Source organism: Asterias rubens, chromosome 19 (genome assembly GCF_902459465.1).
Source record: "Asterias rubens chromosome 19, eAstRub1.3, whole genome shotgun sequence".
Classification (NCBI taxonomy): Eukaryota; Metazoa; Echinodermata; class Asteroidea; order Forcipulatida; family Asteriidae; genus Asterias; species Asterias rubens.
This window is the reverse complement of record NC_047080.1, coordinates 4069214-4088930: the sequence shown is the minus strand read 5'-3', so window position 1 is coordinate 4088930 and position 19717 is coordinate 4069214. Positions and strand designations below refer to the sequence as shown.

The 19717-nt window shown below is 38.1% G+C and overlaps 1 protein-coding gene across 12 annotated transcripts in view; it reads right to left on the bottom strand.

The window, feature by feature from the left end:
- The window catches only part of LOC117303459 (mucin-4-like), a 73278-nt gene that overhangs the window by 3450 nt on the left and 50111 nt on the right, over window positions 1–19717 (bottom strand). For all 12 annotated transcript variants that reach the window (XM_033787661.1, XM_033787671.1, XM_033787663.1 and 9 more), the window contains 23 exons: window positions 19089–19229; window positions 18469–18594; window positions 17473–17598; window positions 17033–17151; window positions 15580–15826; window positions 14560–14673; window positions 13713–13832; window positions 13060–13185; window positions 12370–12462; window positions 11583–11678; window positions 10390–10449; window positions 9766–9858; window positions 8702–8797; window positions 7457–7558; window positions 6657–6749; window positions 5277–5369; window positions 4630–4731; window positions 3985–4113; window positions 3217–3326; window positions 2578–2800; window positions 2038–2128; window positions 1384–1475; window positions 104–405 (listed from right to left, as the gene is read on the bottom strand). In XM_033787661.1, coding sequence (XP_033643552.1) covers window positions 104–405; window positions 1384–1475; window positions 2038–2128; window positions 2578–2800; window positions 3217–3326; window positions 3985–4113; window positions 4630–4731; window positions 5277–5369; window positions 6657–6749; window positions 7457–7558; window positions 8702–8797; window positions 9766–9858; window positions 10390–10449; window positions 11583–11678; window positions 12370–12462; window positions 13060–13185; window positions 13713–13832; window positions 14560–14673; window positions 15580–15826; window positions 17033–17151; window positions 17473–17598; window positions 18469–18594; window positions 19089–19229 — 2894 coding nt within the window. The remainder of the gene's footprint in view (window positions 1–103; window positions 406–1383; window positions 1476–2037; window positions 2129–2577; window positions 2801–3216; window positions 3327–3984; window positions 4114–4629; window positions 4732–5276; window positions 5370–6656; window positions 6750–7456; window positions 7559–8701; window positions 8798–9765; window positions 9859–10389; window positions 10450–11582; window positions 11679–12369; window positions 12463–13059; window positions 13186–13712; window positions 13833–14559; window positions 14674–15579; window positions 15827–17032; window positions 17152–17472; window positions 17599–18468; window positions 18595–19088; window positions 19230–19717) is intronic.

The following is a 19717-nucleotide window of genomic DNA, read 5'->3' as shown; positions in this document are numbered from 1 at the left end:
GGTGGTCAAACTCTGACCCCAAAGTGGCCAAACTCTGACCCCAAAGTGGTCATGCAATGCATTAACACATCAAGGTACTGATACAAGTAAGAAGTTGACTTACTCTCTGTAGGTACGGTGACTGCCTCATAACTTGCATGAGTCTGTTCATTCGCCTCTGTGTCTCAGAGTTCTGTGACTCATCTGACGAAAGCTGATCACTGTAACTATCATCCCTAGCGAAACCCCGGTTTTGTTGATGATCATAATAATGACTCCTCGCTCGGTAGTCTTTTCCAGGTCGACCTTCTTCATACCGACGTCTCATAAGGATACACATACATAGGAAGAGGGTTGAGATAAGAATGAGGAGGACGAAACCACCCACAGTAATCAGTGCGATGGCTACTGTAGACAGGGGCTCGGCTGGGGAGAAAAAACACAATAACAGAGAAATTATTACTTTTGCAATGACTTAAAGTTTGTTATTATTATTATTGGTACTATTTCATTTGCCATATCAGTACAAAACAAAATACAACACAATATACCCCAAGATGGGCGAGGAGCAGCAAAAGCAAAATGATCCATAGATCTGTCGCCCCACATCTGGGGTAGGCCTACACAAGAATATACATTTATAGATTCAAATTATAGTCATTGTGTTTGCTTGTTTCATCACTTTGTAAGTGCAACATGGTGTCACAGACCCTTTCTTTTGCTATGGCTATGTCATAGCCTGCAAACCTATACCAAAGTACGCTTGAAGTTAGTGTAATAATTAGTCATAAAGATCGAGGCTAGATTGAATGCATTCATTATGAAAGAGAAAAACAAAGCCTGCATGATAGGTAATTTTATAGAAAAAGAAGAAGAAGTTAAGTTTAGAATACAAAGAACTTGGAACTGATTTTGGGCATTAAACATAACTTAAGCCTGGTTCATACTTCATGCAATGCAAACACAAAGTTAATTTTGACAATACAGCTCTGTTTTGCTGCGAAGTTTTCGTCCTCAGTTGAGCACATCTCATCTCTTACAAATTATTTGTTGCAAATTTATGAGGCCAAAATTTGTATTGCAAGAAGTAAAAATCTGATTTGCCATAATTTTTGGACTATAAAGTCCCAGTCACACAGGCCTCGATATCAAGAACGCACTAGATTGGTTGAATAAGTGTGGGCGTACGTATTCTGCTTGGAGCAACTAAACAAATGGAATGCGTTCTCTTTGCGTCATTATCGTTACCGCTGCAGTGTACCCTGCCCTAAGTGGCAAGGCATGATGAAAGCGTGGTTCTGAAGAGTATTTTTATCTACATGTTTATCCTGAGTTTCTGAAGATCATTTAAACAAAACTAAAACAAAATTATAAAGTGAGAAATGCATAGGTGGCTTCGCTTACCATCAGGGGTCTGGGTTGGGGCCTGCGTTGTGGGCTGGGTTGTAGTTATCACGTCGGTCTCACACTGATCACCAGTAAAGGAATCCAGACAGCTAAAGAAAAACAAAATAATGAAAAAATCAAATGATAGAATCAGAAACTGAATCATGTGTGATATTAATTTGTTTTTTTTCTGAAAGTTTTTCTCAGTAGCAAGATCTCAGTTTGAGTTAAAAATGGAGATGGATTGCTTTGAAGTTTAAAGTTTATACAAAACAGGAATGGAAGTTAAATATTATTTTTGTCTAAATAGTTGAGAGAGCAGGGCGGAGTCTGGGCCTCCTGTACCAACCCCCTGTGGCAACTTGTGCCGTGTCATGGTCGAGCAGTAAAGAGCACCGGATTCAAGTTCTGGTGTTTGATCAGTGGGGTGGGGGTTCGTAACACTTGCTACATAAAATTGGGGAGGTAGTGCTTTCTGCTCTACCATCCAGGCTTCGGATTGATGATACCCAAGCCTTCATTCGTATGGACTGTGAAAGGGGTAACCCTGTTTCAGCCCTAGGAGTAGGTGACAACGGTGTTTTGAAAAAAAAAAATTGTAGCCCACACCTTGAAGTGGCCTTCAGGCCTTGTGCGTCTGGCACAAAAAAAACTAAAGAAGTAAATAGTTACCTGCACATGTAGGTAAACATTGGGAAGATGCCAGATCGGGTACAAGTGCCGCCATTTTGACAGTAGCCAACTGTGCAGGGTATGGATGCATCTGGTGAATGGACAAAAATAAAATTCAGAAATTATTAAGAGACCTTATTTTATGATGTAAACTGTTATTTCTTTTAAATTAAAGGCTGAACAAGAAAATGAAGACACATTTATTGTTCCCCATGAGTTCCCAAAACTTAAGAAGCGGAGCACGTTCAAATAACAATAACAAGTTATCATCATTATTGTTATTGACCCATTTCACCTGACGTCATCATCAGAATAATCTTGGATGCGCCATTTTGGTGGTCAATGTCATTGTGTGTTATTCAGTGAAGTGCGCATTTTTAGGTGACGCGGCGTTTACACATAAGCCTATTGGCCACCAACATGGTGAGCGTGGCATCAGTCGCCGCGTGTGACGCGCGTGCAAGGGGTCAATTGTTAGACTTATTTGAGCAAAGCCCCGTTTTTGTTAATATAATAGTAAGAGCAACAAAAAAGTCTTACCTTGTACAGTGACGGAATTTTGTCTGATTGGGACTGAATTCCCCATGTCATCAATTAGGTTGGCATTCAGGGCCAGGACATACACTGTAGCAGCCTCAGGTGGAACGACTCCAACAGGGTAGAATATTGTCGCTGTCACCACTGCGCTGCCATTCTGGACCATCAAACCCGTTACTGAGTCAGCCATCAATGTCGTCGAGTTTTCATCGAGCCTCCATAAAATCTGATATCAAAAATGAACAATATTGTGTAAGATTGTACTCGGACTCAATCAACATCTATTCCAAACGAAAGACTGTGACGAAGTGAAAGGTAAAATAACAAACAAAACTTCTGGCGCGCTAGGAATCTTTTTGACTCGTTAAAACAAAAACAAATTGTTATACATCGGTTTGGTACTCCAATTGTAAATACCACAGCATGACTCACAAACACAGCAATGAGTTTGGGACACTATGCAGCACAGGAAAAACAACAATGTAATTGATGCAAAAACTGTGTACAATGTAATGTTTCACTGAGTACTAGGTCCTTTTGATTAAAGGAATTTTTCTGCTAAGTAAAACTCAGCATGTACTATTCACAGATGCAATGCTATTTTCTCCACAATATTTCTCTTATAAGTGCACTTGAACTTACCACACTTTCCATTATTGCGATGAACTTTTTGAATCCAGCTGAAGTTGGGTTGGCATAGGCAGGAAGGAATTCAACCAACGTTGCGACCACAACTCTTAATGACGGTCGTTCTGGATGAAGTGAATGCAAAAAAACAAATCATTAGGTTTTAGAAAGTTTAACTCTGGCGGGAAAAAATTGTGGGAGAATTTCGCAGGATCCTGGCGGGATCCCAGATGGCAGGAGACCCGGTGAAATTTTGATCGGATTCTGTTTGGATTTTGGGGTATTCGTAGCTATTTTGAGTGATATAATTTACCAGGATTGCAGCGAGAGAAACTTGTGGGAGAATTTTGCAGGATTTTGCTGAATTCACATGGTATCCAAAATTTTGGGAATCCCAGTGGGATTTTGATGGGATTCCGCTAGGATTTCTACGGAATCCTAGCGGAATCCCGGCTTAATTTTGTATGGGGTAACCCTATAGCTCCTTTGAGTGATAACTTGGGATCCTTCCTCCCTCTTTAAAAAAATTGTTGGTAATTAGGCTGGGTATTTAATACACATTGGCCCTGAGCTTACAACATCCCGTAAAGCGTGTGAATCTACTAGTCATAAACGCCAAATTCTGGGCATGGAATTGGGCACTGAATCCATATAAACCTGAAGAATATCATAACAAAGGCTTCAGGAAGCACTGGGCTTTGAGCGCAGTAACATAGATGTGAAGCAATAGAAGGAAATAAACCTATGACTCGGATGAATTCTTGATTACTATGTAATACTCACGTAGACATTGGCTTCCTACTTGAATGTAACCATCATAAGCTTGGCAGGGACATCTAAAACCATTTTGATCGGGTGAACAATACCGTCCGACACTGGTACAACGACTTGTATCTAGGCAAGGATTAACGACTGAAAGGAAAGACAAAAAAACAGACAAGGAAGTTTATAAATGGTGTTTGAAGCTTAGTGTAGTGTTAAAACTAAGCAGTAACTACATTATAAATACTAAATAGTAACATTGCGGGGTAAAACCATCTGTTTTGAGGGAGTGCTAGAGCTGCAAAGAGCCAGTGTGGTCTCGACGTTTCGAACAGTTTACTCTGCTCGTCTTCAGGAGATTGTTTATGAGATGTGGCCAAATGAGAACAAATAAACGAACAAATGAATCATTCTTTATATTAACATAAACTCTGACTGCCATGGATTCTGCTCTGAATCCATTAATGTTGCCTTTAACTATTAGCTTGAGTTAAAAGTTGCTGCTTTATTGATTTCTACTTGGACGTTCAGTTTTGCTCTCTACGCCCAACCCCGGCTCCATATACGCTTGCTTTTTAAGTCAATCGTTTTGTTTCAGTCTCTTAATTTATACACTAGACATCCTGACACCTATCTTATGCATTAATGAATTATCAGTTTTTTTACCTGCGCAAGTTTCCCCTGAATTAGCCTGAGAACAAACACACTCGCAGTTGCCTGCATCAAAGTATGCTCCATTCATACAACTTGCAGCAGTAATAGGACAAGCTGAAACAAAACAAAAATACATCAATACAAAGTACACATTCCCGGACAGAATTGTTAACTATTGAAAATTAATAGTTAAGCTTCAAGCTGAAAGCTCACTTTTACAGAGGTGAAAGTAAAGCGCATTGAGACATTATTGTGAAACGTGCTATGTATATTAACTTGTTATTAATATTATAATTATACGAATACCAATTTAACAAAATTACAAAAAATAAATTTATAAAATCAATACAAAGAACAGGAAACAGGACAGGAGGATTGTTAATTATTGAAATTATCGTTCACTGTGAACGATTTTACATTAAGCGTTTTTTTTATCTCCTTTTATTATTTTTGACTGGTTTCATTTTCAATATTTTGTTGTTGTGGATCTTTGGGTAACTTTTTCAGGATCTTCAAATTTTAAGTGTTTTTTTTACTATTGTGATTGATTGTTTTCTCAGTTTGCTTTATTTGAATTCCGAATAAAATAACAATAAATAAGTGAAATTTTATGAGGGCCCCGACCAGACAATACTGCAAAAGATGGACACTGAACTTACTTGAACAAGTTGCTCCGCTCCAGCTCTGAGCGCAAGCACACTGACACGTTGTACTATCCAATGTTCCACCATTTTGGCAGTCAAGTGCACAATCTATTAATACAAATGGACAAAGAGTATGAACCTTTAAACATCTTTATGCTTTCTTGTAGTAGAACCAAGGAATTCTCTCTTAAAGGCAGTGGACACTATTGGTAATTACTCAAAATAATTATTGGCATATAACCAAACATGGTAACGAGTAATGGGGAGAGGTTGATGGTATAAAACATTGTGAAACGGCTCACTCTGAATTGGTGTAGTGTTCGAGAAAGAAGTAATTTTCCACGAATTTGATTTTGAGACCTCAGATTTAGAAGTTGAGGTCTCGAAATCAAGCATTTGAAAGCACACAACTTCGTGTGACAAGGGTGTTTTTCCTTTCATTATTATCTCGCAACTTTGACGACCAATTGAGCTCAAGATTTCACAGGTTTGTTATTTTATGCAAATGTTGAGATAAACCAAAAGAGAAGACTGGTCTTTGACAACTACCAATAGTTAGGACTAGTCCTAGGCAATGCTAAGAGATAGCACTGGTCCTAAGTTAGGACCAGTAACTCATCCTAACTTAGGACTGGTCCTATCTCTTAGCATTGCCTAGGACTAGTCCTAAGTTAGGACTACCTTTGTGAAATCCACCCCTGTGTCTTTAATGGACCCTGATAAACACATGTAACATTCAACATAATCTTATCTGGAGATATTGAATCTAATCCTGTTCCATTCCCTTCTGCTCAAACATCACATCCTGCAACTAACAACCATCATCAAGAAACAACTCTAAACATTTATCACCAAAATGTGAGAAGCATCAAGAATAAGTTGGACTGCCTCCACAGTGAGTTCTTTAGTAATTTACATCCATTCACCATGTTCACTGATTAACGAATCTGTGAGCGCCAATCTACCTCAAGGGTCTGATCCAAGTTGGAATTTGATCCAAGCTCCACAGACGATGTTATTTTTAAAGTACTCATCAAAGATACCAAAAATGCAATAAATCGATATGTGGAAAATAAAACCTTGATTTTGAAAGACAAATAATGTTGTCTTTGTTACAATCAAAGTAAATTAAATATTATTTGAAGATCTCCTTAAAAAAATTTAATTGAGGGCTTACATTTTTTGTTCTTAGTAAATTCATCTTAAAAAAAAAAAAATTGTTTGCTTAAATGAATATAGTTACTAACCAAAGTACCAATCGCATGCACCACCTATAACTGGTTTCACTGCTCATTTTAAAGCAAACATTTCTGCTTAAGTAACTCTTTATGAAATTATGATAAATTCTTGGACATGGTCTGAAAAGGACCACACTGCCATGAAGAGTGAACCTACCTTTGCAAAGTGTTCCAGTCCAGCCTCCATCGCAGGCACACTCACACGTTGCAGCAGTCAATGTTCCACTATTTTCACAGTTTATTAAACACTCTGAAGATTAAAAACAAAAGAAAAGACTTATCAACCATTATAACACACCTCTTGCTCGTTCTGTATTCTGGTTGGCTGAAACACGGTCACGTGGGATGAACTAATACACGCTAGTGATCGCGCGCGCGTGTTTTGCGGGAATAGTACCAGAGCGGGCACTAGTCTTTGCAAATAGTGCCCGCGGTAACGGCGCCCTCTCTTGAGTTGAACCGTGAACAAACTACAAAATTCCTTTCTCTGTTCTTATTTGACATTTTAAGACCTAGCTGTTATAAAACACATTGACTGCATAATTTGGTAACTAGTGTACGTCTATTCCCCTCGGGCCTGTGAGTGACCAGAAGAGGGGCCTAATTCCCTCCGCCTTCGGCCTCGGGAAACAGGTCGCTCTTCTGGTCACTCAAAGTCCCACGTGGGAGTAGACGTATACTAGTTACCTTATTGCCAGTCAATATGTGTATAATAACTGCCAAACTTCAGAATTTCGAAAGCATATTTGGAAATGTGCGGCTTCAGCAGGAAATGTGTGTAAATAGTCTCGGTCCTTTTTGTAACATAAAACACAATTTCCACAGATGTACATTAAACTTTACACAGTTTGAAGATAATGATGGTATAAAGATTCCCTTAACCATAAATTGCTGAGGTGCTGTTTTTTTTTTTTTTTAAATGAGTAAAAATAATGTCACAAAAAATATCAAGCCTACCTGTACAATGTTGTCCTGTCCAGCTTCCCGTACAGCCACACTGACATGTTGAAGTATCAAGTGTTCCACTATTTTCACAGGAGGTACTTGTGAGTGAACACTCTGCAAGATTACAAAATGGTGAAATTAGTAACATATGTCTGCCAAATTTCCTTTTTCCCCTGTAGAACACACAAAGAACTACCTACAGGAAAACCTGCAAATAATAACAATGAATTTGCTAAAGCACCTTTTCCTAAAAATACCAAACGCATATGAGAAAAAAGAAACTTGGTGGTTGTATTTTATAAGCTCTTTCTGAACTGAGAAATGGCGATGTAGTTTCTAAGATGTTGTGGCAGATCATTCCAGAGCTTTGAGGCTGATGAAGAAAAGGACATCTCCCCAGCATGCTTTTTTAGTTAGAGCAATAAGTTTGTGTCCTTCTCATGCTCTTGTTACAACAAGTAATATGAGACAAGCAACGTTTAAAGAATTTTTTTTATTTTTTGGTTATTTTGGTCCTTACACAGATCTTAATTTTAAGCAAGCACTTTGCATTGACGGGCAAGATACAACAATTGTCATCTTGGAAATTTCACATTTTGTGTCATACCTTTTAAATATTTTCATGAGTTATAAAAAAAAGAGTGAACAAGTTTTTGGTGATGTTCCCCCTTTTCTACCGAACATCATAGAATATATGTTTTGATTTGTTCTTTCATTGAGATGTGCTCACAGATTCAGTTCAACAAAACACTTATTTTGGTATTGCCCTCACAACTGGTGTTTCATAATATCAGGCTTACAGTGACAGTAAACAGTAGCAAACATTAATAAAAAGTCAGAAGGCTAATCTTAGATTGGGCTGAAGCCTTTGATTTTGTACCCTAACCTATTGACAGACTAACACTGCATGTAAGACTCACAAAAACAAAGACGAGGGACAACAAGGGCAGACAAACACATGTGTACCAACAGTATACCAAAAACGAGCCATCATCAAATTGACTAAAATCATGAACTATATACTGCCCCCTAGGAGGTGCAGTCTATCACATTGCCTATGCCACAGAAGAAATTCAGTACACAAATGTGAATTAAGCACCATAACCTGTAGGCCCATGGGGAGATGCTTTTTTAAAAGAAAACAGTGAGGACATTTCATTTTGCCGTTTAAGCTAACTTCGTTTTGCAAAATTTTCTGCTCAAGCAGCTTTATCAAACTGAGCCATGGTCCGGCGAACTGAAAATATCAAGGCTTACCTGTACAAGTTGTTCCGGCCCAGCTTCCATCACAGTCACACTGACACATTGCATCAATGAATGTTCCACTATTTGAACAGGAGTTGATTGAACAATCTGCAAGATTGAATAATAGACAACAAATCTTATAAATCATGCAGCATTAATCATCTGGAGTGCGTTTTGGCGACCTCAACCAAAACCTGGTTCGGTTGTTGGTTGTTGGTTCTGCTGTTCAGACTGAACGATAACCGAGTTGCGAGCTCAGTTATCGTTTTGGTTATGAAGTCAGAAACAGTTTTTGGTTGGGGTCGCCAAAACGCACTCCTGGTATGGGTGCTCATCAATGATGTAAAAATAAAACTAAATTCTGCTTCCTCAAAGGCACTGGACACTATTACTCAAAATCATTGTTAGCATAAAAAAATTACTTCACAACAAGCAATGGAGAGCTGTTGATAGTATAAAACATTGTGAGAAACGGCTCCCTCTGAAGTAACGTAGTTTTGGAGAAAGAAGTAATTTTCCACAAATTTGATTTTGAGACCTATGATCAGAATAAGATTTTTTTAGGTCTCGAAATCAAGCATCTGAAAGCACACACCTTTGTGTGCCAAGGGTGTTTTTTTCTCTCCATTATTATCTCGCAACTTCGACAACCAGTTGAGTTCAAATTTTCACAGGTTTGTTATTTTGGCATATGTTGAGATACACCAAGTGAGAAGACTGGTCTTTGAAGGTGTCCAGTGTCTTTAAGGCTTTGAAGCTTTTATTTGTGTAATAAACCTATCAACAAAAAATAAATGAACCAAGCATATCCCTTAGTAGCATCCCTCAGCAGCGAAAAATTCATCTGATAGCAGTAAGTGGTGACTTTAAACTGAAGAATTTGTGGCCAGTTTAAATTAAAATGCTTGGTGGCCACCTTTGAAAGAAATAACACTACTCCTCTTCTTGGAAAAACTTGGACGATCAACTGGTATTTTGTTTTACTTGGCCTAATTGATTGGCAGCAATAGTTAGGCCTTTTCTGTATCACATCCCAAAACATGTAAAATTAATGTAAAATGCAAAATGGTTCTTACCGTCGCAGGCCTGTCCCATCCAGTTGGCTATACATGAACACCCACAATTGACAGGGTCAAGCACTCCATTATTTTGACAGGTGAATGGACACACTGCATATAAAGATAAGGTACATGCACAGGATTAGATTATATATAAAACAAATCTAATAAGTTAACGTGGTCAAGTGGTTTGACTACAGGACTTGCAATCACAAGGTTGTGGGCTCGAATTTCCAAAGCTAATTGCTGATTTCAAAATAATTAGAATAGATATTGCTTTTACTTAATCACAATTTCTTGATTTGTACAATTCATAATCATAGACATTTTAACCAATGTTTGCGTTAGAGAGATTTGCTGTTGCCAGCTTGGTGTTTATATCCCCTTGTGGGAGTTTGCCGAGTTCCCTTGATGGAAAGATCATCTAAACAAACAAACAAACAAACAAACAAACAAACAAACAAACAAACAAACAAACAAACAAACAAACAAACAAAAAACAAACCCCTTCTCTATGACATTACAAGAACCAAATGTTTTTAAAGGTATTTTCATTACAAGAGTTTCGTATGTCTTGATTAAATTAAAGTCACAGGGAAAACTGCATTGAATTTAAATTGATAAATAAAAATGTTTTTTTACCAGAGCACTCGCAGGTCACGGTATCAAGATTCTGTCCGCCAAGACAAGTTATGTCACATTCTGAATAAAATTATGAAGGAAAAAAAGTTAGTTTAAAATGTATTTATCGCAACAATTAATTCTGAAGAAAGTACTTTTTTTCATGGTGCCAAAAGTATTTTCTTTTACTAGACATGCGTAAAGGACTGAACTTCGGTCACCAATATTCCCCTATTCAAACTTTACAATTATCTCAACAGTCATTGCTTTGTACTACTAGAGTTTCTTCCATTTTTGATGGCCACTAATCTTTTTCTTCACCATTTCTTTAGAATAGTCTTCCTTTGCAGATTCGCACAGTGTTTCAAGTCTCTGTTCAACTCATTTGGTTGAGCTGCTTATTTGTAATCTCCTTTTTGTAATTGTATCTTTCACGCATTGTAGATTTAATTTTTCTCCTTATGCGCTTCTAGGCTTCTTGCATTAGGTGCTTTACAAATGTCTTTAATATCATAAATGGTACAAAAGTTGCCCAAATCATATCTCAAGAACACAAGTGCCACAATTGGGAGCTATAAACCCACACCAACACCATGATTTGAGTGAGGTGCACTAGACACCAGCGGTACCCGCTGCCAAAACATAGGATTCGAACTGCCTCTAGCTACCGGGCAACCTCGGTAGTCTAGTTAGTAAGACACTGCTCTAGAATTGCAAAGGTCGTAGGTTCGAATCCCACCTGAGTAATATGCCTGTGATATTTTTTCACGGGACTCAGCAAAGTACTGAGTATACAGTGCTAACAAACATCGGTGTATGGGTAAAAACCAAAATTAATATTATTATTATTATTATTATTATCTATTGCATTTTGAGTTGAAAACAAACCCGGTGAGTGCTAAGTTAATTGTTGGTGGAAAAAATTAAATAAACGTAAAAACCAAAAATAAAAAATTCATATCCTGGGCCCAATTTCATAGAGCTGCTTAAGCACAAAATTTTTGCTTAAGCAAAAAAATATTTGCTTAGTAAAATCAGATTACCGGCCAAGACTCCACTCAATTGTTATGCGAAGTAAACAACAGCTAAATACCAGTCACAAGCAATTTATATGGCATGAAATTTTGGCCAGTAACATGTGTAAAATAAGCGAGCTATTTCCGTGCTTAAGCAGCTCTATGAAATTGGCCCCAGAACATGTTGTTTTAGTTTACCTGAGCATGTTTCTCCACTCCAGGGGATGTTTTCACAACCACAAGTACAATCAGCATCATTCCTCACACCGTCATTCATGCAAGACAGTGAGCAGTCTACAAAATAAGGAAAACAAATATTTTTAATCAAAAGCCAGTCCCTTCTATTCAACCCCCCCCCCCTCTCCTTGCCCCTATCAAATTGTTTACCTGTTACTTTTTTTCTGTATGCTATCACACCCCATTTATGTACTTCCACTTCACTGCTTATTTTTCACTTAGTCACCTGTTCATGTTTGTCGTATTGTCATTTTAGCCTTTGAGAACAATTCTGCTAGGGTCAAAAGGTCAGTGGTGGATTTCACAAAGAAAGAAACTGAAGGAAATACCATTGCGCTTTACAATAAACAAAAGGCAAAGAGCATCAAATTAACACTAAATATACTAAAAATAAGCAAACAAAAGGATTAAACTTAACAATAGGCAATAAAAAAGAAATGGGATTTGAGCTGAATTTTGAATTGTTCTATGCTCTGTGGAAAGTGGATGTAGCTGGGAAGAGAGTTCCAAAGTTGGAGGCAGCACTTGGAGAAAGTCCTTGAACCCAAAGACTTTGTACGGATGGTTAGTGAGGAGATGTTGTGAAGAGGACCGAAGTGAGCGGGCTTATACATACGGGGTGATGAGGTACGACAGGTAGCTGGGTTCGACGGAATTGCTTTGAGCATGTGTTGGCATGATCTTCAGACCATCTCAACATGACATTCTGAAACTTTGTTTGTGAAACTTGTCATTTGAACAAACTTACCAGTACATGTTAGACCTTTCCAGGGTGAAACGCATGTACACGTACATAACACATTGTCAAGCTGTCCATTATTTGAACATACTCGGGTACATTCTGGACAAGTGAAATAAAAATACAAACATAGAAATAAGTAGAACATATTGTTTTCAAACATTACTAACAAAGAGACTTATTGTATTGACAATCAATCAATCAACCAATCAATCAATCAATCAATCAATCAATCAATCAATCAATCAATCAATCAATCAATCAATCAATCAATAAACCAATCAATCAATCAATCAATCGACCAATCAATCAATCAATCAATCGACCAATCAATCAATCAATCAACCAATGATTAGAGTGTCTGTTTTGAAAAGTAAAAACAGTGACAGTTGTTTCCAAATTTCCTATAAGTTTAAAAGAAACCGACAGCAACATGGGATCTTCCCTTTTGGCTTGCCTTTTTTAGACAAGGTACAGCGTTCTATTTTAAACCCAGAAAGCATATTGCCATCTGCTCCTGATTTTACAGGTCTGCTCAAAATACAAGCGGATATTGGAGAACATGCATCAACTATCGCACCAGAGGGTAACTTTGCACCAGAGGTCCCACTCTCAAAATGTCTAAACATTTAGGGAATAAACGCAGATGCATCAGTGCCAGATGATGAGGGAAACGGTTGGAACTGTTTCTACCCTTACCTATTTCGCAGTTGTCACCGAGGAAACCAGCTGGACAGATGCAAGTGTAACCACGAAGGTTAGCGAACAGGTTGTTGTTACAAGTACCACCATTACCACATAGATTGGCAGGGTCGTCACATGGTGCTTTGGAGAGTAATCAAGAAAATGTTTAGTTTAAATAATCAGGGGTGATGACAGTCATTACTAACGAAAAAGTCTGAAACTTGGACACAAATTCAAAGGTATGTTGAAATGATGCCATTTATACCGTTTGGTAAACCCCTGGGGTTATAGATTCCCAGGAGCTTTTGGAAACAGCATCCAAAGCACTAGAGAAGTAGACCATTGAGCAGAATTGCTTTATACATGTGGACAAAATATTGTCTGATTTTCTTCACCAGGCCGACATAAAAGGACTGAATTCAACCAAAAGTCTGAACAATCTCATCCCTGAATAATAGCACAAGTAATTAGTAAATACAGTGCAAGGGAACTTTTTATGTGCTACCGTCAGCGTCATCTTTTCTACAAAAAATGAAGCAAGGGCAAAGGATATATTGGGAGTATATTATAATAATAATAATAACCAGTTTTTGTATAGCGCTTTTAACACTCAAAGGGGCAACTCAAAGCGCTTTAACCCGTCTCAGCTCCCTGGGGAGTTTACTCACCCCTTTCTTCACAGTGGGTGCCTGTGAAGCCCAAAATGCACGCACAAATGTAGCCTGTGGTTGATGTTACGTCATTAGTACATGCCCCACTATTCTGACATGAAGCAGTGGCACATGGCTCTACAGAAACACGTGACAAGTAGGGAAAAGGTCAAGATACATCGTCTCAAAAATAGCAAGGAAATCTTTCATAACAGCATATTAATAATGTAAGTTATCACACAAGCGCGAGTGAAATACGGAAAAATATAGCGCGTCTGCGTCCCATATCCCATATTGTACGCACTATATTTTCCGTATTTCCACGAACGCGCGTGTGATAATGTATTTATCTTCAAGCAAAATTGGCGCGTGAAATAGAACACACAAGACGCAGGTAGTGATATTAGCCGTACAATATAGGTTTTTATCAGCACTCCTTTCTGCAAATCTGATTGGAGGGGTATAGCGCATACTTGAAGATAATAATGATAACACCAAAACTTGTGTAGAGCCCTAATCATTCAGACATGCTCCAGGGCGCTGATCATTGCATTAAGGACTAATTAAAAAGTAATAAACGGAGTTGAAAAACATCGGGAGTAAACAATCTTAAAATCATTCAACCTGTTAGTAGTTTTATTTAATGGTTTTACAAAAAGTAAAATATGGCCATTAATGAAAGAAAAGTATATTGTATTAAGTGTATTCTTATTTTTAAGAAATTTGAACACATAAAATTCAAAAAGAAGATTTCAACTCATAGAGAAATAGAGTCTGGAGTTTGAGTTGTTTTCTCGTTTATGAATTACGTGAGACTACAGTCTATATTCAATGAAATGACCAATCTAATGGACTATATACTTACTAAATTCACAGTTTTGTCCTGTGTACCCTGTTAGGCAGCTGCATGAGTACCCATCGCTGGCCGTATTATCACTTGCACAGGTGCCACTGTTCATACACGGACTTGAATCGCACTCTGCAGATACAAAGTAAAAAGGTTCTTTAAAGGTAGGGTCATAGATAGGTAAATATACTTCAAAAATTTAAGACCATATAAGAAAACTTAAAATTTACTTGGTAAAAGACCTCCAGCTTTTGATGATGTGTAAATTGAAGAAATTATTCAATTTGAAGGACTACGGAGTGTGTTTTGGCGACCCTACCCAGAAACATGTTTGAGCATTGGTCATCATCTGTTGAGCGTTTTCACGTGTTCAGTTGAACCGCGGTGATGAGGCTGTTCAGACCAACTGGTACCCAACCTGTTGAATTGGTTGGGTTCAAGTTGGGGTCGCCAAAACATACTCCAAATGCTAACCAACTTGTTGAATTGGCTGGGTTCGTTTGGGTCGCCAGCACTCATAGCTTACAGACTGTACATCCCAATATATGGATTATGACTTGCCTCTTCAAATCCGCAATATTTCTAATCTCAATACTTTCAAGGTTAAGTTGAAAAACACATTGTTTAATCTCGCCTTTGTGTAATTGGTATATTTGTCTTTTTTTCCCTTGCTGTGTGTGTTCCCCCTTTGCGCCTTGGGCACCTCATTTTGGTGGATTTTGGCGCCCTATAAATATTCTTTATTATTATTATTATTATTATTATTCTCCCTTAGTGTGGCATAATTGCTCCAGAGTTTTTGTGATTCTCAACAACGTTAAAATGAAATGTTTGCAGGTTGTATGGAATTACATTGTATATAAATACAAAGTGCATCATTCAAAGAAAAGGTGGGTCTGGATTGGTATATATACTTAGATAAAATACGAAGAAAAACAATTATTGGTGAGAAGGCTTGCAGATGTTGATAGTATAAACTATTTTGAGAAAGGATTGAAATATGTCTCATTATCAGAAATAGTCATAATTCCTACTCACGTGGCGCTCCAATGATGAAGGTGTTTCTTAACACTTTATGGTTGAGCTGTACTTGATCCATGTTGCTCCCATCAAGCACATCAAGGAAAGAAGTGACGATTGTAGCCTCCGGTGTCGCAGCATCCTTCATGTTTGTAGCGAACGTCACCAAGACAGTACTGTCTGAACCTGGGATGGGGGTAATATCGTAGATGAGGACATCTCCAAAAGAGGCTGATACATCAGATTCATTAAAGGTAGCTTCAATCTGGGGACACAAAATTGTAAAAATAAAGTTAATGGCCTGACCTTTTGACCCTAGCGGAGTCTTTCTCAAAGACTAAACAGCAACACTACAAACATGAACAGTTAACTACCGGGTTGGTTGCTATGTAAAGCGCATTGGTTGCTATAGAAATGAGTACAGTCAAATTCTTCTGGCAGGCCTGTATGCCTCGTTTGAAAGGGCATAAGGGCACCAAGGCATTTTCTCTTTGGCAAAGGGCACCCTATGAGGAAATTGAAAATTTCTACTGGAGCATTTCAAGGGCACCAAGGCAATGGCAAGGGGCAACGGAGGCAATCGCCTCCGTTGCCTCCGTGAAGTATCAGGCCTGTTCTGGTTTAGTGCTTTGGTTGCTATGGGTATAGTACATCGGTTGCTACTGGTATAGTACCCTGGTTTTGCTACAGGCAGGTGTATAGTATACAAATACTGAGTGGCTCAGAGTGGAATGGGAGGAATATTATCGCAAGGTAAAATTTGGACTGTTCCATTTCACGAGGCGAAGCCGAGTGAAATGGAACAGTCCAAATTTTACCAAGCGATAATATTCCTTCCATTCCACGAATTAAAGACACTCAATATTTGTTTTATATAACTGACATATAGATCCTTGTCATTTGATGTATTTTAAAAGTATAACAATATGAAAAATCACACAAATTACTGGCTCGGAACAAACAACCAAAAATCATATAGCGCCACGTGGTGGCAACAATGCACAAATTTAATAGCAATCGGATCACAACCTTTTGCACAGGTGCTCCTTCGTTTTAGCAGCGGCGCGGCGGCGCTGTACTGCTCAAAAACATTGGGAACAAGGATGATCCTAACTGTTGAATGGGAAATGCTATTCCCCATGGGAAAATAGGTCTTTTTGATCGCCGGTGCGGATGGGAGTAATGGTGAATGTCATGAGAAGTAAGTTCCACCAATCAAATGACAAGGATATGTATGTCAGTTATATAATACATTTTAATAGTGCATCAAGCTTGTGGGCTCAAGTAATCATGTACGTATACATATAATGCACTCTTAACCAATCACCGGGCAGCTTCTTAAGGGGTGTTATACAGTTAGATAGCCAGTGACAAAAGGTTTTAATGAATTGCAAAAGCGTTTCTGGGCACTTCTCCTAACTTTCCTCTTCATTCACGTCATTGGAAATTTTTCCAAGTTTCACAAACTTACGTCTCTTTTCAAATCTGCGCGATATCTCACAAAATGTCGACGAAGATCAAATCCCTCATTGAGAACCAAGACACTACTGACAACTGTAAAAATTGCGGAAGTGTTGTAGGATACACCGGCTGTCATAAAAATATAAAAAAGAAAAAAGGCTAAAATTGTAAATATAATCAAAGGATTTTGTTTATATTCATATTAAACAGCAATGAAAGAAAAACAAAATTATGGGTTCTTCAAAGGCTTGACTTTGGTAGAACTATTTCTCTGAATAATATTTACTGTTACAACTCTATAATCATAAAAAAAAACCAAATAACTTGTTGTTTGTTTGCACAGTTAACAACTCTGTACTTTGTCTTTAAGCTAACAACAATAACAAAACATGAGGTAAATATTTGTTAACTCAAAGGAAATAAAATTTTGATAAAGGAAGATGATCTTACGTTTACACATGTTATTTTCTTCATAGAAGTTTAACATGCAGGGACACTCATGAGATCCTGGTAAATTAAAACAAACTGCGTCTGTTTTGCTGGAACACTGGCTGGAGTTCTGACATTCATCAGTGTCTACAGGAAAGAGAAAATTAGTCTTTTAGATAAAAGTTTTTCATTATACAATTGTTGCACCCTGTGACGGGGGTTCATGGTGTTTTGTACACCCGGGGGTAATCGCACCCTCTGCGAATTGCCCCAGAGGGTGTACAAAGCCCATGGACCCCAGTCACAGCGCGCAACAATTTTGTTGTTATAAGTTGGTAACATAATTATTCCTCTTCTGGAAGTTCTGATGTCATCTACAAACATTATAAGGACAAAGTATGCATAGTTTAATAAGCAGACGAACATTTGTTCAAATAAGAAACAATTCTTCACTGTTCCTTCAAACCCCCGGTTGTTTTGCACAAAACATGGGCAATCGACCATTGGTAGGAACAATCAAGGTAACGTACATGCATTTTTGTATCACATCATGTATTTGGTTCTTGACCAATCAAACTTCACAACTTGTTACTGAGGTTTGGAGCAGGTGTGGACCCCGGCTGTGTGAACCCTACCTCATACCTGAGGCTCATGGATGGATTTGACATCCGATAAATCTACTCCGCGGTAGTAGAATAAAGAAAGACACTTCTCTAAGAGCAAACTCTACCTGGCAAGTAGATACACACATGGTGTTATAACCGCAGACCAAATATATATTGATACACCATACAATGCCTCAAGTCACATAAAATAATAGTAATGTTGTACAATGCCATGATTTCAGTTACCAGTAAGTTTTCACGAGAACCAGTCATTGGTGTTAATAATTACATTACACTTTTCTGAAATCACACCTAATTCACACCTTTTTAATGCTCATTACTTTTGACTTGAATTCGCCTACAAATTGAAAAACATCAATTGATTTTAAGGAAGGACATAATTTGTTCTTACCCACACATGCAGTGTCTTGCATTTCAAAACCGCTCAGACATGGACAGTCATATGCACCAGGTGTGTTGTTACAAGTGGACACAACTGTGTCACATGAATCCAGGTTCATTTCACACTCATCCACATCTGAGAGATAAAAAAACAATTGAAACTTTGAGCATAATAACTTTTCAACCAAAATAGCACTTGAAACAGGACAAAAACAGAGATAATTAACCAGCTATATCATGTTTAGAGACTGCACAACTTTTGATAATCATCAATACATGCCAAGCCATGGTAAATCTTGTTGCCTCAGACCATTTGCACATGACATCTGCATTTGAGTAGCTTGACAGGGGTTGAGATCAGGTTACTCATTGGCCCATCCTTTCTTCTAAGAGCACAGCGTCATCATTGTTATTACCTAACAAAAAGTGGCGTTGTGACATTGTTGCGTAAGGTCTATTTCACTCCTAATTTTAAGGAAGAACAACTGACTGTTTTGTAAATTCTATCTTCATTGGAAGTATTTCTTCACTCCGACAGTTTTGGTGAAGTGTACAGTAGGTAGGGTAGATATGTGCCATCCAACACGCAGCTTCTTTAAACATAATTAAAAGTAAAAATAAGATTGTTACCGTCACACTGTCGTCCTTGGATGAGGCCCTCAGCGGACACGTAACCGCTGTTACACATACAAATATAACTTCCTACGTTGTCTGTGCACTGTGAGCTGCCAACTGCACAAGAATTATTCCCACTTGTACATTCATTTTCATCTGAAAAAAAAAATAAAAAAATACACATAAATAACCATAACAATAGTACACAGTTTAGTGCTTTATCAAACCTGAAGGTGTTTCAAAGCACTCATTTTTTTATATTCCTATACAGAGCTTTGTTAAAGTGTCGGGACCGGGACTCTTCACAATGACCAATAGTGTCCAGTGTCTTTAAGCATACAATGGATCCTTCCCATGAAATATGATAATTACATTCACGCATGCGTACAGACCCTGTTGGTTGGCAAACGCCATAGAGTTGTGCACTAAGCAGACGCGCAATCGCGTCTGCGTCACACACCCATTAGCCGTGTACAAAACAGCGCGATGTTCCCTCATTTTGCCAACCAAAACATTAGTGCGCACGCACTACAGGCAATTTACATATTTCATGGGAAGGGTCTATTGTTAGCTTAAATAAACCCAGGCTAAATACACATGTCAACAAAACACTTGGACAAAAACTTGTTTTAAAAAAAATGCAA